Genomic DNA, 16,630 nt, shown 5'->3' with positions numbered 1-16,630 from the left:
CCCCAATCAAAGACTTTTTATTATTATGTGGAATGTGACTCGAACCCCCCGAACTCCCACACAAATTCCACACATTCCACCAATTGGGCACTTCATCCAAATTAGTTATTTCTTTCATATATTATATTCATTGTATAAAAATCTAATATTACCGTCATAAAAATCAAGTAAATTTTGTGTGGAGTATTTATTACGGAATTACGGCAACATTTGGCCGTACTTTGTCTTCAATATTCACTACACTTTTTTGTCGCTGGCCTAAGCAATTATGTGAACCTGAGATGCAAGAACCGTACGTCTCTTCGTCTCTCTTTTTTCCTCCTTTCTAGATAACCTTGAAAGGCCATTGAATTGAAGCTTTGCAGTTGGTTACTTTGAAAATTCTTGGTATTTTCTTTGGTTAAATTTGCAACCAAATTAAATATAACGAGTAGGCTATTTCAAAATCTACTAAAATTTAATTTTTATCTAAATCAAGTAGAGACAAAATATAAACTTTTAGAATAAATAAATTATTTTCGATAAGATTAAATAATCGTCAATAATTATATTAATTAAAAAATAAAGAAAAAAACAATAAATAATGATTGAAAAAAATAAATAAATTAAAGTAGTCGTAATATTTACACTTTAAGCCCCTGTTTGTTTTCTATTCTTTTCCCATTAAAATGAAAAAAAATATAACCGTTATCCATCACATCAAATCATCATATTTGAATTTATATCTCTTGTGTGGAATCCGTAACGATTATATTTTTCATTTTCATTTTTACATAAATGGAAAACAAACTTGGCCTAAATTTGAAATTAGACTCTAATCACTTAGATAGGCTCTTAAGAATCATACAATATCTAAGTGCTAACCCCAAAAATAAATATTCCTAGACAATTTTAAATTATAAAAAAATCTAAAATTCATACTATCACACAATTTTTATCTTATCGAATAATCTGGATTTTTTTTATCACTTTAGGTCATATATTCCTCGAGTAAATTTAACCAATGCTTACTGAACTTTAAACTTGTTACTACCTACTCACTCATCTTTCACGTGTTACTAAATACTCATTCATCTTTCCATATAGTTATCAATCCAACACTCGTCTCTTCAAATAATTGGGCGAGTTTTGCGACAACTTCCGACCACCAAAATCGTCGGATTTTGATACCGGTGGAAAGCCTATGATGTCTTCTTCAATTACCACCCAAAATCTCCTCATAACTCCAAGGGATTGGACAGGAAAATTGCGGCAAAAATCGCCAAAAAAATCTGAAAATCTGCACAGATTTTCAGATTTTTTGGGTGACTTTTGCGACAATTTTTCAACAACTTCCGACCACCAAAACTGTCGAATTTTCATACCGTTGGAAAACTCACAATATCCTCTTCAATTACCATCCAAAATTTCCCCATAACTCCAAAGAATTCGATCAGAATAAACCCACAAAGTCAGCATCCCGAATTCTGTCTAGATTTTCGCCTTTTCAGGATACTGATTTTATGGGTTTATTTCCATCCAATCCGTTGGAGTTATGGGGAAATTTTGGATGATAATTGAAGAGGATATTGTGGGCTTTCCAACGGTATCAAAATTCGACAATTTTGATGGTCCGAAGTTGTCGAAAAATTGTCGCTAGATTTTCAGATTTTTTGGGCGATTTTTACGACAATTTTCCGGTCGAATCCCTTGACGTTATGATGAGATTTTGGATGGTAATTGAAGGGGATATCGTGGACTTTCCAATTATATCAAAATTTAATGATTTTGGTGGTTGGAAGTTGTCAAAAAGTTGTCGTGAAAATTGTCTAATTATTTGAAGAAAAGAGTGGTGGATGGATAATTATATGAAAAAATTAGTGAGTATTTGATAACGTGCGAAAGATGAGTGACTGAGTACTAATAAATTTAGTGAGCATCGGTTAAATTTACTCTATATTCCACGGAGGGGAATCTCGATCACTTCATTCGTAGGTTTCTTAAATATCTCATCGTTTTTGTTCTTTCTTCATCTCTGATCATCGGAACCAAAAAAAAAAAAGGTATGTCAGAGCAATGGAGTTTTTGATCTGATTAAAATTAATTTAATTTCTCATTTTTAATTGTTTTAAGCATATAAAATTTCTTGTCCATAATTTCGTATTATCCATATCCTTAAACAAAACGCATATAAGAGTGCATACTCAGTCTCTGTTTACTGACATGGGTTTTCGTATTTTTTACTGATTTAGTGGTCTTGAGTCCCTTATGTGAAATTTTGTTGGCCTAGGCAATCTGGGGTGAAAGATTCCATCGTTTGTAGGGTTTAATTATTGAATCTTGTTTGTGGTTTATAGAAATCTGATTACTGAATTTTTTTATATCAATAGTTGATTATTTAGGAGTTTTGTATTGGGTGATGGCTCGGTTGATTCTACCATGCAAAGCTTCGAGACTGTCAAAGACCTGTCTCTTTGGTTTGGTCCCCTCTGCCCCTGTGATTACCCAATCCCATAGTTAATTTTTTAATTTGTGTTCCCATGATTTTATAGTTGCTACCGAAATTTTGAGGAAATAATTCATCTGTGGAGAATTATATTTTGCTTGAGTTTTTTCTATGCTATTCGTGGACATCCCAAGAGCCATGAGTTCAGCTGTTTTATTTTGATATTATGATGAGTAATTACTTTTTGACTTTTCTGTAAAAGAAATGCCTACGTTTGCCATTTCAAATGTGCTTTCCTTATACAGTATTCTCCTACAACCTTATTATGTCTAATTTTTGTGGCCTACGTTCATTAAATTGACATTTGCAGCTTCAGGCTAGTTGTCGTCTTGGTTTTGTTGGGCATTCAGCAAAGAATATCTGTAGATACAAGCAATACTCATCTTCAGAGGTTTGCACATTTTCCATAATTCGCCTTCTAAATGCCACAGTTTTCTTTGTGTCTGAAATTCTCAATCTGTTGAGTTACTAGGTTAACTATTGGAGGAATCATCGGTTTCCGTATAATTCATTGCCTGTAAGCATTTTAGTTAATCTTAGTGCTTGTCAACATTTCTATAATTATATTTTATATACAAGTTCTTTTTGACCTTTGTAGGGTGCTAAAAAAGTCAGACAGAGGTTAATCTGTTCGGTTACAACAGAATCACTAACGAAGCAAGTTGAAGAACCCAATATGGATACACCAAAGGAAATCTTCTTGAAGGACTACAAGCAGCCTGATTACTTCTTTGATACTGTAAATTCATATGCAAATATACTTGATTATACGTCGGTTATCTTCTTGTGCACCTGTATTTTTGAAATTGCTCTACACTAATATAAGACGGGGATTGTTTGTTAGGTGGATTTGAAGTTTTCTCTTGGTGAGGAGAAAACAATTGTTTGTTCCGAAATAGCAGTATATCCCAGAGTTGAAGGTAATATAGCGTTTCTTTTAGCTTGTTATAAACATTAGGTCTATTATATAATTCTTATATCTCTGGCGTTACCTTTAGATATATATCAGTTTTGTACTCGTGTATTATGAGCATCTGCTGTATAGTTCCCAGATCAAATGTAAAGCGCCTTCGTCTATTATTCATGAATGCTGTGTTTTGATACTTGGACAGCTCAGTGTTCTATGGGTTTTCAGCTAAATCCTTTTGCCATTGCACCAGGACTTCCATCTGAAATTTATTTTGAAATGATTCTCATCTAATTTATCTTCATGAACAGGCTGCTCTGCTCCACTGGTCTTGGATGGGGTGGATCTGAAGCTGATTACAATAATGATTAATGGCAAGGAGCTTAAGGCAAGTGATTTGTTCGCAATACCTAAAGATTGCTGAAGAATTCACATAATTATTGAAGTTGGTGCTTTATTTAATGCTGCTTGCTTGCTTGCTTATGCTATTTCCATGCTTTTGGCTAGGAAATTCTTATGTGATCGTTTTCATATTTTTCACAAATTTCCTGGCAGCTTTTTGTATAGGGGCACCAATTATTTGTGGAAGAATATGAGTTTCTGCCGCTGCTAACTTTTTTCGCTCATCTTTATATGACCCCTCTTTTCCTTGAAAAATATACAGGAGGAAGATTTTAGCTTAGACTCTCGTCACTTGATCGTTCGCTCGCTTCCAATTGGTAAATTTACCTTGCACATTGTGACTGAAATCTACCCACAGAAGAATACATCCTTAGAGGTGAATTTAACCTGCTTAATATGTCAAAATTATTTTTCATCAATACAAAAATAACATCTATTGTTTGTGTCCAGTGTTTAATCATCATTCCAGTTAGTTATTGGTAATAATCAATGCAGGGCCTCTATAAGTCATCTGGGAATTTCTGCACACAATGTGAAGCAGAGGGTTTTCGAAAAATTACATTCTATCAGGTACATTATTTGGATCAATTTTCAAATTCCCAGAATTCATTTGTTTCCTTTAATTTTAGCCGCCGATATTTTTTGCACTATTAGGATCGTCCCGATGTTATGGCAAAGTATACTTGTCGTATTGAAGGCGAAAAGTCATTATACCCTGTAATGTTATCCAATGGAAATCTTATTGAGCAAGGAGACTTGGAGGTGAACTTTACTACTAGTTGAAAATGATGTTCGACGTGAATATTTTTTCACATTGAGCTAAAACTTTGCTGCATCAATGTAGGGAGGCAAACATTATACTCTTTGGGAGGATCCCTTCAAGAAGCCTTGCTATCTTTTTGCATTAGTCGCGGGACAGTTGGAGAGCAGAGACGATACATTTACAACGCTTTCAGGCCGTAAGGTCTCCCTTAGAATCTGGACCCCTGTGCAAGATCTTCCAAAGACAGCCCATGCAATGTACTCTTTGAAAGCTGCTATGAAATGGGATGAAGATGTAAGTCTCTATTTTTCAGTTTTTGAAGTTTTCTTCTCGAAAATAATAAAATTTTTGAATTTTCTCTTTGTTACCATTTTTGACAGGTTTTTGGGCTTCAGTATGACCTTGATCTTTTTAATATTGTAGCTGTTCCAGATTTTATGTTAGTTTTATCCTCCTTTTGGCTGCTCATTTCATAGTTTCTGTCCATGTTTAGGGGCTGTGGATAGGACAAGTCACTATAATGAACCAGATTTTAGTTCCTTTTTCTTCATAATACTGTCCTTCACTTTCCATTCTTCCCTACCTAACACTTTATATATGTTTTATCACATTACTAACGATGGTTACATTTGATGATTGATAGGGGAGCCATGGAAAACAAAAGTTTAAATGTATGCTGAGCAGCTATCATGCTATTTCTTTGTGTTTTTATATTATCAAATTTTCGCTTCTTGGATTTTGCTATTTTTCTGTCGGCAGATTTTCAATTCCAAAGTTGTGTTGGCATCACCTGAAACCACAACAGATGGAGATTATGCCGCAATTTTAGGGGTGATTGGGCATGAGGTGTGTCGTCATCGCGTGATTACCTAATTTGAATGTTTCTGAATTAATTATCTTAAACATCAAGGGAAAGTATATTAATTTACCTTTGATTCTTGTCTCTACCTGCAGTATTTCCACAACTGGACGGGCAACAGGTTGGCCTAGCATCAATCCTAGTCTATTATTTCCTGAAGTTATGTAGTAATTTTGATTGGCTTCTTCCCCTTTACTGGCTAATTATGTTCTTTTGCCCATCTGATTATTGAAGTGATTATCTTTGGTTTTTGTATTTTAAATAAGCAATTTAAAATAAGTTGAAACCCATTGCCCATGATCAATGTGGATCTGGTAACCTTAAGTTTAATGAACTGAATTAATATATGCTTTTTAGTTTTTGTACATGTTAAATTGGGATTGACTGTCAAGCTTATTGCAGAGTGACATGTCGGGATTGGTTTCAGCTCAGTTTGAAGGAAGGTCTCACTGTTTTCCGTGGTCAGGTAGAAAAATAGTTCCTAATTCGTAGACGCTTATGCATTTTCCTTTATCTTAGCTAACATAAATTTTTAACTCTATTTAATTTCTAGGAATTTTCATCTGATATGGGAAGCCGTACTGTGAATCGGATAGCTGATGTTTCAAAGCTTCGAACTGATCAATTTCCTCAGGTAACATATAGTTGTATACGCTTTGTCTTAGTCTTACTGTTCATTAAAATGCAAATGTAGATGACATATAAAGATTTTATCCCGACTAGCATTGTCATCTGGATTTGCCACTGCATTTTCCCCTTGATTTGGCGCTAAGTTGATGCAAATAGTGACTGTCATTTCTCCCAATCTTCCAGGATGCTGGTCCCATGGCGCATCCCGTTCGACCTCACTCTTATATCAAGGTCTGAAGTCGTCCTTTCTTTCTCCTAGAGCTCTTTTTAAAGAATGTGGTTACTTAGAAGTTTTACTTGTTGCGAAATAGTGCTAACATTGATTCATTTATCCTCTTGACAGATGGATAACTTCTATACAGGCAAGTTCCTTTTTATTTCTTCTAAAAAGAATATTATCCTCAGTCATGTTTTGGTGACTTTGAAATTATTTGGTTGTCTCTGGATATTTGAATTTGGTTATCCCTGCTACTGACATGCTGGAATTGATGGTGGACCTTGCTTGCTTCAAATTGCAGTAACGGTAAGGCACAGAAATTCCGTCGTATTTTTCTCCTTGCTGTTATTTTTTTATTTTTTATTTTTTTGAAGGATGACTAATTGTTCTTTTGTACTGCTTGATTACTGTTTACAGGTGTACAAAAAGGTTTCTGCCCATCCTTCTCTCTGTGTGTGTCTGTGTAATGTGTTTGTCAACGAGGGTTTCATTTTGTTTTTAATTTTTTGGTTTGTCGCGGGAGCATGTGTGTTTTGCTATGCTAGATCTTTTCAATGAATAATTGGTTCATTTGTGCAATCTCTTCAATCAGGGAGCTGAAGTTTTGAGAATGTATAAAACCTTGTTAGGGAGTGATGGATTTAGAAAAGTAAGTACAAACAACGTGGCCTAAAATCTCTATGTGGTGCATGTATGTAAGTATGATTTTATCCTATGATTATATGTGCCTTGTTCTCGTTTTAGGGTATGGACCTATATTTTGAGAGGCACGATGGGCAAGCTGTAACATGTGAAGACTTCTTTGCTGCCATGAGAGATGCAAATGGTGCTGATTTTTCTAATTTCTTGTTATGGTATGTGATGCAGCACCAATAGAAATATTAGATGCAGAATGAGAAGACCACTTAACAGGAAGAAGAAATCAAGGAGGAAGGATGAAAGAAGAAGAAGAAGAATCAATAGAAGAAGGAGAAGAATAATGGGGGAAGAGAGAAAACTTTCGCCACAAGCCACCAATAATTTTATTCAATCATCAACTACTGAAATTATATCGCAATTAGGTTTAAATAGTAAAGACTAAAACCCTACCTAGAATGAACTTGTGTCAATACAAGCCCAATTACATAAATAAAAATCTAAAACATAAATAAAGTCCACAAAATAAAATAAAATCCAACTAGAAATAAAATAGATGATATCCTTATCAATTCTCCTGGGGTGGGAGAAAAACTCAACTCTGTCGAGTTGATGGATCACTATAGGCTGCAGTCAATTTGATACTCCAAATGCTTCAAGTCAAGTCATGGGGTTGATCTTTTTGACGAACCAAGTAACGAAATTTCATGATTGATAGTATTGAAAACTATAGCTTATTCCCAAGAATATGATCTGACCAAGGGGGGGGGGGCGATATTTCCTTCTAACCAAATACTGATACTGGACTCCAAATAAACAATATTCTTACACCTCATCTTTGAGATTTTCACATGATTGTACATAATGAGGAGCATAAGAAGCACGTCGATTTACCCAACAAACAAGGAAGTACTGAATCTTGTCATCATTGGTTAATACAACACGTTCATATAAAATAACATCAATTTTATCTTTGTGTGTTGTGATAGATGGTGTTGAAGTAGAAATATCAACATAGTTAAGTTGGGAGTCCACAAAGCTAAGTAGAAATGGATCATCAAAGAAAGTAACACGGTGTTTGTAGGTAATGAAGTCCTTAATATTTAAAGCAGAGTGGTAGCCAAAATGTGATGAAAGAGCAATGACGTGCATTTGAACCAACATGCTTTAAAATTTTTAAAGAACCAGCACTACAAGTTTGCAATATGACATAATCTCCAATATTAAATTCAAAATTTCGCTTATGCAAATCGGCTTGAAGTTTATATAATGCATTACTTGCTTCAAACTGTTTATTGATCTTAACATGCAAGTCATGAAGATGACGTACAAATGCCTAAGCTGACATAGACATAATAGTATGTGGAGACATTGGAATAAGGTCTAAAGGTATCTTAGACTTATAATCAGGAACAACTTCAAAATGACTTAGACCTATAGAGCAATTCATAGAACTGTTATATGCAATTTAAACAGTTGGGAGGATCAAATTCCAAGCAGGATTACGCAAATCATCAGTACCTTTGGGTTGGATAAAGGTGATATACACAACACTTGACTGAGAGGTATCGAGAACAAGAGGTCCAACACCTAGAGTCATAGGAAAAGTCCGGATACTACCCAATGAGGCGTCTTCATTATCATCCAAGTTATCAAAATCTTCAAGCTTAGGTTCATAGACTAGATCTTTTAACGGCTCATCTATTACATTCTTTCGTTCTTTCATGGTTAAGGCTCGACTAGGACATTTGGAAGAGATGTGACCAAAGTCCTTACAGCTGATGCACAGCAAGTGAGAAGAAGTCCTTGAAATTTCAGAAATTTTATGTTTATTTTTCAAGATTTTAGGAACATTAGACGGGGAGGTCCTAGGAGGGACTTAACGGGAGGAAGTGGAGCCAATGAAACAGAATAATGCTTGTCATACGCCTTCTATATGGAAAAGAAGGCCTTGGACTATCAAAATCTTTACACTTATTTTTCCAAATGGGAGGAACACTAGATGGGGAAGGCTTTATGACAGACTTATGATGAGGTGGTGCTACTGAGATGGGTGAAGGATGGTGATTGCGCCTTTCATATGGAGTATTAATAATCAACTCATAGTCTCGGATTAAAGAATAAGTGTGATCAAGAGTAGTGACGCCCCGGAAGAAAAGTTCACGCCTAAGTTCATCTCTTAGACCTTGTATAAACCTACTCAAGGTCAGGGCTTCATCCTCAACGACATGACATTTCAATCGAAATTTCTCAAATTGAGCAATGTACTCAGTTACTAGCCGATTTCCTTTTGTAAGGGTGTTCCATTGATTAAAAATTTCATGGTCTAAGCAACCATCGAACATAGGAGTATCTAATTTAATGTCTCTAAAGAAACATTCCTTATGATGAGGAAGAGAGTGAGTACCATGACGACCATGGCCTTGTTCTCGCTTACGAACTTGATCCCTATCCCTACGATTGTGTTGAAAATATTTTTGGTCACCTTGTCGACGACGATATCGTCTATTGTGAGATACTTCAGAATTATTAACATCAATCGAACGAGGGATTTGCTTAAAGTTGTTCAAACTAGTAGAGAGGGCCTTACTCTGTTCAAGAATAGTAGTCATCTGGGTTTGGATAGCTGCTATTTGTCGAGTAAGTTCATCAAATTTTGAAAGGTCCATGTTTAGGTACTGAAACTAGAAGCGACAAGACGACCAGTCGACCATCATGCATGCACTATATTAGCAACTAAATGATGTGCAATGGTGAGATCAATGGACAATAAGTGCAAGCAATTGAAAATAACAATTTGAGCATTTTTTTTTTAAGGGGATTAGGCAAATTCAAATGTTGCAAGCTAATACTACTGATCTATGTAAAATAACAAAGCACGGGTCAAATACTAGTCAAAAACCTAATTACTTGAAATGAGTGGTGGGGTAAAGTGGAATATAATGAAGTTAAGGGATCCAATCAAGTGGGGTTTAAAACATATTAGGATAATAGTAACACAGAGAATTTAAATGATGTAATTTTAAAATGAAACAGTCGTTTAAGCCAATAATAAATAGAGATCAATGATTTCCTGTTGTTTAGTTGCAGTGGCGGTGTCCACGGGAGCTTGAAGTTGCTGGCGATGTACTCATGAGACTGAAAAGAGTCAAAATGTGTCCCAACTATGATTGTCAAGTTGGCATGTTGTGGAATGCTGTAGTATAATACTCCTGAGAGGCTAATGGCTCTCGTTCTGTTGGTGGCGACGGCAACGACTCCGAAAGAAGAATTCAGTGACTGCCCTCAAGGAATGCGGACGAGCAATGTTCCTCTCCAGACTTTGGAATTCACTTCCGAGGATGTCGAAAAGTTACAAAAGGTAGTTGTGGGGGTTGCCTGATAGAGATGAGTCGGTGGTGGCGACGGGAGATGGGCTGGTGGTGGCGGTCTTAAATGGGTTTTCGTGTGAAAGGAAATTCTGGGTAGTGAGCTGTTTTATAGTGTGATATGTGAGTGGTTGTTGGCCAGTCGTTGACACAGGCAGTGGATGTGGTGGTGCCGGGCGGTGATGCGGCAGCGAGTGGAAGTGGTGGTTGAGACATAGATGTGAGATATGGAGAAGAGAGTCGTGGAGGCTGTGTAATGTCGGTGACAGGCGACGTGAGATTCTGCTGCAATGGGAGGCGATGAAAACTGAAGAAATGGATGAAGCAGGTGGCGGTATGATTGTTTGCCGATTTTAGTGGAGGTGGCGCTGGCGATAGGGGCTATAAACGGCGGGAGCAACTTTTGCGACAAACGACTCGCAGTAGGCTGTAGGTGACAATGGAAGAGAAGGATGTGGGCTGGGTTAATTGGGTTCTTTAGTGAAAGTTTACTAGGCTTAAGCTGGTTAAATAGTTAATGGTTTCAGTAATAAATTATGTGTCTGGGTTATGGGAAGGGATTAACTGGGTTAATTGGTTGGCAACATGGTAATGAATTAGGTACTAGTCATATGGGCCCTGTTGATATTGTAGGTATTTGGGCTATAGATTATGTTATGGAGTAGGGCAAACAACAGCCAAATGAAGTTGGAATTTGCAGTAAAATAAAATTGAAACGGCAGCTGAATTTCTTCAAAAATTGAAGAAAATACTTAAAACTGAATTTTTTTTTTTGTTTTTTATTATTTTATTATTTTTGACAGAAAATGATGAAAATACTAAAACTGAATTTTATTTTATTTTTTTAAATTTTCCTACGGGTGAACAGTAACTTTTTTTCCCCACAAAGACTAAGAACTAAAAAAAAAAAAGTTGAAAAACGCTGCCTTTTACGCTAAATCTTTTTCAATTGTGATGTTCCAACAAATTTTGGGAAGAAAATAAGAAGAAATTTTGGATTGTTTGAGAAGAAATACCCAAGATTTGGCCCTGATATCAAACTTGATGCAGCACCAATAGAAATATTAGATACAGAACGAGAAGACCACTTAACAGGAAGAAGAAATCAGGGGGGAAGGATGAAGAAGAAGAATCAATAGAAGAAGGAGAAGAATAATGGGGGAAGAGATAAAGCTTTTGCCACAAGTCACCAATAATTTTATTCAATCATCAACTACTGAAATTACATCGTAATTAGGTCTATAATGAACTTGGGCCAATACAAGTCCAATTACATAAATAAAAATCTAAAACATAAATAAAGTCCAACTAGAAATAAAATAGATGATATCCTCATCAGTATGCTTTCAACCTGCCTTTTACCTTAAATTACTACTTGTCCTCTGCATTGATGGGTAATCTTTTTATTTAAACGAAATACAGGTATTCTCAAGCTGGGGCTCCTCGTTTGAATGTTGTTTCTTCTTATAATGCTGAAGCTGGTACTTACTCTCTCAAGTTTAGGTACAAACGTAAAGAAAATTGCTTATTGATTATTTTCTGGTGGGTAATTTTGTTCATCGTTCTAAATGACGCAAATCTGATTTTGTGTTTTCCAGTCAAGAGGTCCCAGCCACCCCTGGACAGCCCGTCAAAGAACCTATGTTCATTCCTGTCGCTGTAGGACTACTCGACTCCAGTGGCAAGGACCTGCCTCTATCCTCTGTGTATCATGATGGAAAACTGGAGAGCATCGTATGCAATGGTCAGCCAGTTCACACTACAGTTCTCAAAGTAACAAAGGTCAGTACCGAATAATAGTTTGAGTGAACTTTTTAAGTTCTTGTTCTTAGTACAGCACATTAACCATATGGTGGTCACCTTTGGTTTGTTTTTATGGAGAACCTAAATTGTAAATGTTGAATTTTGTTGCCAGTATTACCTTCGCACATGAAATCTGCTATTGATGTGAGCCTGATACATATAAAAGAACAAGAGCATGTTTGCCTATGCTTAAAAAAACTTTTTCTTATATGTAAATAAGATTTTTTTTTTTAAAATAAATATTTATGGGTCAAGTAAGTTGCTTATTTTGAAAGAAATTAAGAGTTTTAAGTAACTTCGTTTTACTTAACGTAAGAAATAAAAATGCACATCCAAACATGTTAAGAAACATTTTCTTTTATATAGAAGGGTCCTCTACAAAGATGCTACCGACATATTTATAATCTTGTTACATGTATATTTCTTTTGTCGCTCATTGATGATTTGCTATTTCTGATATTTCATGGTGCTTTCAATTGGGATACTTTGTCCTTTTTTTTTTCCCCATTAATTTTCATGCCAGGTTTGTCTAAGGACACATGGGAATTTAGTGTAAATTTTCTGTATTGAAGTCAGGATTAAATATTGTTCTCCAATTCTATATATAAATCTCGTATTCCTTGGTAACAAGCAGAAAGAAGAAGAGTTTATTTTCAATGACGTACCAGAGCGGCCTGTACCATCTATTCTGAGGGGTTACAGTGCTCCTGTCAGACTGGAGTCTGATCTCACTGAGGCTGATTTGTTTATCCTCCTTGCTAATGATTCTGACGAGTTCAACCGGTATTTATTTCTTAGATGGGTTACGCTGCCCAACCTAGTTGCCAAACTCTCATTTTTCCCATGTTAGTCATTAATTTTTTGTTTCAGTTTGAACACTCCATCTTGCTGAATTGACTGAAACGCTAACATGGTTGGCAGAAAGACGTTGCATGGAAAATTTGTTTTACATTATTTTTATCATCCAGCTAGGCAAAAATGCATTGTTGGACTGTTGTGGATTAAAATGCGATTTTATAACGGAACAAAAAAAAAAAAAATTTTAAAAAAAAAATGAAAAAGAAAGCATGACTTCAACAAAAAAAATGCATATTTGCCTGGGCGGATAATGGACTTCCCTTGTGATGTCATCATTCCTTTAATTCAGCGGATGGACGTAGACAGCTTGTAAACCGAAGAAAATAGAAAGTTATGGTAACTTGGATTCTGTGACTAAATGAAATGCGATCGAGGATGGGGTGACTACAAGTGTTTTAAACCCTTTCTGAAATTGTTTTCGGCTTGTTATCTGGTTGAGCATTGAGAGAATCTGAACTATCTTTTCCTATGCTTTAGCTGGGAGTCAGGGCAGGTCCTAGCACGAAAGCTGATGCTCAGCCTAGTGTCAGATTTCCAGCGAAACAAACCATTGGTTCTTAACCCACAGTTTGTGCATGGACTCAGAACTATACTCGGTGATTCAAGCTTGGATAAGGTATGTCTTCCCCTCATAGATATCGTTCTTTTGAAAGAAGAAAATAGATGTATTGATCTTCTTTATTTGCTTGGAGTTATTTAGGAATTTATTGCGAAGGCATTAACTCTGCCTGGTGAAGGGGAAATTATGGACATGATGGAAGTTGCTGATCCTGATGCTGTTCATGCAGTCAGAACTTTCATCAAAAAGCAGCTTGCTTCTGAATTAAAACAAGAGTTTCTTGACACGGTATTGAGTTTATGACTTCTGCTTTGATTTTAATAATCTGGGTGGATATCTCTTTTTGATAATAATCAGTTGGTAGTTTACAACCTTCTATTCAATTCGCAGGTTAAAAACAACAGGAGCTCCGAACAGTATGTGTTCAACCATCCAAATATGGCAAGGCGTGCCCTTAAAAATATCGCCCTTGGTATGAGCTATCTAGTTTTCTTGTATTTCTTCTGCTAAATTTCTCTAGAATTTTTTTCATATTTGTATAGTTGATTGTTATTATGCTTTCCGTGTCTGCAGCATATCTTGGGTCACTTGGAGATAGAGAAGTTACTGAACTTGCACTGCACGAATATAGAACTGCCAAAAATATGACCGAACAATTTGCGGCTCTTGTAGCTCTTGATCAGAACCCGGGTAAAACACAAGATGATGTTTTGGCCGATTTCTACAGCAAGTGGAAGCACGATTTCTTGGTATGCTTCTTTTGCTTTTGCCAAAATCATTGTTTCATTGTATTCAGAAGATATCCTTTTCTTTCCTTGAGAAGGAAAAGAAATTCTAACGATCCATTGACTTACCAAGTTTATTTTTGTTTCATAAATATCTGTTTCAAACACTGAGATACATTAAGGAAGCTACTACATCAAAGTGAGGTGATTATGACATCTGTAAATATTTCTTGAAACCGTTTTTCATAAACACTTGGTTTACAAGGGTATAAATTCGTCTTTCAGAAGTCTTACAGCATGTTTGGATAAGCTTAACAAAAGTCACTTGTAAGCTTCTTTATACCAAACATAAATTTTAGAAGTCATTTTTTAACTAATAATACCTAATTTTCTAGAAAGTCTTAACATAATTTTTAGCAACTTTTATGCTTTGCCAAACACACTATTAGTTCGAAAGTCTTTACTCCCGTTAAGCACTCATATACCTAGTAATTGAAATGTAGAATTCTGTCACTTCTAGAGAAGTGCTTTTGGTCTAGTTCTAACCTACTCATGCATGAAGCAATATACTTTCGTGTTATTCCATTTATGGGGAGATAGGGATCCAAAAACCTTCAGAAGTTTGCGTGACATAATTTTACTTCCAGGTTGTGAATAAGTGGTTTGCCCTTCAAGCAATGTCTGATGTTCCTGGGAATGTTGAGCATGTCAGGAAACTCCTTAACCATCCTGCATTTGACATATGCAATCCAAATAAGGTATGCTAACTGCAAAATTTATCCCCTGGGAAAAAGATTATTTAATATGCTCTTATTTTGAACCTTTTGTGTTGCAGGTGTATTCGCTAATAGGAGGATTTTGTGGATCTCCTGTTAACTTCCACGCCAAAGATGGCTCGGGCTACAAATTTTTGGGAGAAATGGTGGTGCAGTTGGACAAACTGAATCCTCAGGTCTGTTTAGGATGAAGTTTCTTTGGCTGATTACCTTTGGCTTTTCTTTTCCTTTTACCTACTACTGTATTTGCACGTTTGACAAAAATGCATTTTCAATTAATCATAGGTGGCTTCTCGCATGGTGTCGGCCTTCTCTAGGTGGAAGCGTTTTGATGAAACCCGACAAAATCTCGCCAAGGTAATATGATCAAATTCTTATTGACATTTTTATGGTTGTCATAGATGTTCTTGCATATTTTAGTCATTCTCCATTCTTTTATGACAACTGCAATTCTAGTGTGTATTAAGATTCTTGTAAGATTTGACAAAGTTTTACTCTGCAAGTCGACCTACCACTACTCTCCTATACCTGAGCTCCAACTGGCTAGGAAAAAACATAGGCAGTTACGGGCATGTTTTGCGTTAAATTAAAGCGACTCTTGTTCATAAGATTGACACGGTTTCATTATAACAGATTAGAAGCAGGAGGGATAGGCCAAAAAAATTTTGGTGGTGGTGTTCTAAAAGGATTTAATTGCTTTAAATTTTCCTGTAAATCTTGCAATGAATCAAACTCGGTGGGAAAAGGGATTCTATGCTCGACCTGAAATTTATTGGGAATAAGTCTTAGTTTAAGGTTGTATATTCCATCTGCATTTAATTCTGTGCTCATTACCATTAACAGGCTCAGCTGGAAATGATCTTGTCTGCCAATGGACTTTCGGAGAATGTTTACGAGATTGCATCAAAGAGCTTGGCTGCTTAAATTTTCTATCCCCATTATGGCCAGAGACTATGAACTTATTTCGTAAGAAAAATTTCAATTTTCAGATGTTTACTGAATATGCAATTGGAATCACATTAACTGTGTCAATCTCTAACAAGTTGGTAGAATATGAATAAAATCACAAATCCCTGTCAAATGTTTTCTTTAGTTCTTGGACTGCAGCTTCCTGTTTGAAGCTAGTCTGCCCCTTGAGCTAAAAGACATTATGCCCTTGTTTGAGCCCCATTTTAGAGGAGAGAATGAATTTTTGAATAGTGTATTGATGGAAAATGTGTGGTTAAAAAATAAAAAAAAGTTTTTGATTTGCGTATAATATTATTTTATTGAAGAATATGTGATTGAAATGATGTCAAATCACTATTAAAAAATGTATTTTGGTGGAAAAATGGGACTCAAACAAGGGCTATATCTCAACTGACAACACCCAGAGGTCATTAATTATCGGATAAAGATACACGTCTAGGGCCACATGGGCCTTGGATGGACGGGTGCCAAATTGGTAGGGGCCTGTTGGACGTCCAGGGCTCATGTGGCCCTAGACGTCAAGCACATCCCTTATTATCTTTCTCATTATAATCTCGTCATTTATTGGCGAAATGGATCGTTTCCATTTAAAAAGTTGAGAACACAGTTACTACAAAGTTTAAAGTTTAGAAAATAGTATTGTCATATTGTCTAAAATTAAATAAGATGTAAT

At 35.8% G+C, this 16,630-nt stretch overlaps 1 protein-coding gene across 12 annotated transcripts; it reads left to right on the top strand.

Moving 5' to 3' along the window:
- Nucleotides 1-1,909: 1,909 nt before the first annotated feature.
- Nucleotides 1,910-16,069, top strand: LOC111407575 (puromycin-sensitive aminopeptidase-like). Of its 12 annotated transcripts, none has more exons than XM_023037149.1 (33): nt 1,911-2,042; nt 2,796-2,876; nt 2,958-3,002; nt 3,084-3,224; nt 3,330-3,405; nt 3,704-3,780; nt 4,057-4,170; nt 4,290-4,364; nt 4,449-4,556; nt 4,639-4,851; nt 4,938-4,996; nt 5,201-5,228; nt 5,317-5,403; nt 5,512-5,537; nt 5,819-5,882; nt 5,970-6,050; nt 6,230-6,277; nt 6,390-6,408; nt 6,565-6,569; nt 6,681-6,692; nt 6,856-6,912; nt 7,008-7,117; nt 11,690-11,770; nt 11,866-12,049; nt 12,705-12,853; nt 13,406-13,544; nt 13,629-13,775; nt 13,878-13,959; nt 14,061-14,236; nt 14,860-14,970; nt 15,048-15,164; nt 15,274-15,345; nt 15,832-16,069. In XM_023037149.1, the coding sequence occupies exons 4-33, from the start codon at nt 3,162-3,164 to the stop codon at nt 15,910-15,912; spliced, it is 2,661 nt and encodes an 886-aa protein (XP_022892917.1). In that variant the 5' UTR covers nt 1,911-2,042; nt 2,796-2,876; nt 2,958-3,002; nt 3,084-3,161; the 3' UTR covers nt 15,913-16,069. The 12 variants fall into 12 exon arrangements, with proteins under 12 accessions (XP_022892920.1, XP_022892917.1, XP_022892923.1 ...); XM_023037155.1 differs by having other exon boundaries at nt 1,938-2,039; nt 2,794-2,876; XM_023037151.1 differs by having other exon boundaries at nt 1,938-2,042; nt 2,802-2,876.
- Nucleotides 16,070-16,630: the final 561 nt, after the last annotated feature.

This window comes from Olea europaea, chromosome 13, assembly GCF_002742605.1.
Source record: "Olea europaea var. sylvestris chromosome 13, O_europaea_v1, whole genome shotgun sequence".
NCBI classification, from domain to species: domain Eukaryota; kingdom Viridiplantae; phylum Streptophyta; class Magnoliopsida; order Lamiales; family Oleaceae; genus Olea; species Olea europaea.
This window is presented reverse-complemented; position numbering and strand designations above follow the sequence as displayed.

What these genes read in the sequence shown, in the direction of transcription:
- LOC111407575 (XM_023037146.1), top strand. Translation starts at nt 2,399, where the DNA reads ATGGCTCGGTTGATTCTACCATGCAAAGCTTCGAGACTGTCAAAGACC. An exon ending in GTAGCTGTTCCAGATTTTAT is followed by an intron (nt 4,997 to 5,200) that starts GTTAGTTTTATC and finishes GATGATTGATAG; the next exon opens with GGGAGCCATGGAAAACAAAA. An exon ending in GGAGTGATGGATTTAGAAAA is followed by an intron (nt 6,913 to 7,007) that starts GTAAGTACAAAC and finishes TTCTCGTTTTAG; the next exon opens with GGTATGGACCTATATTTTGA.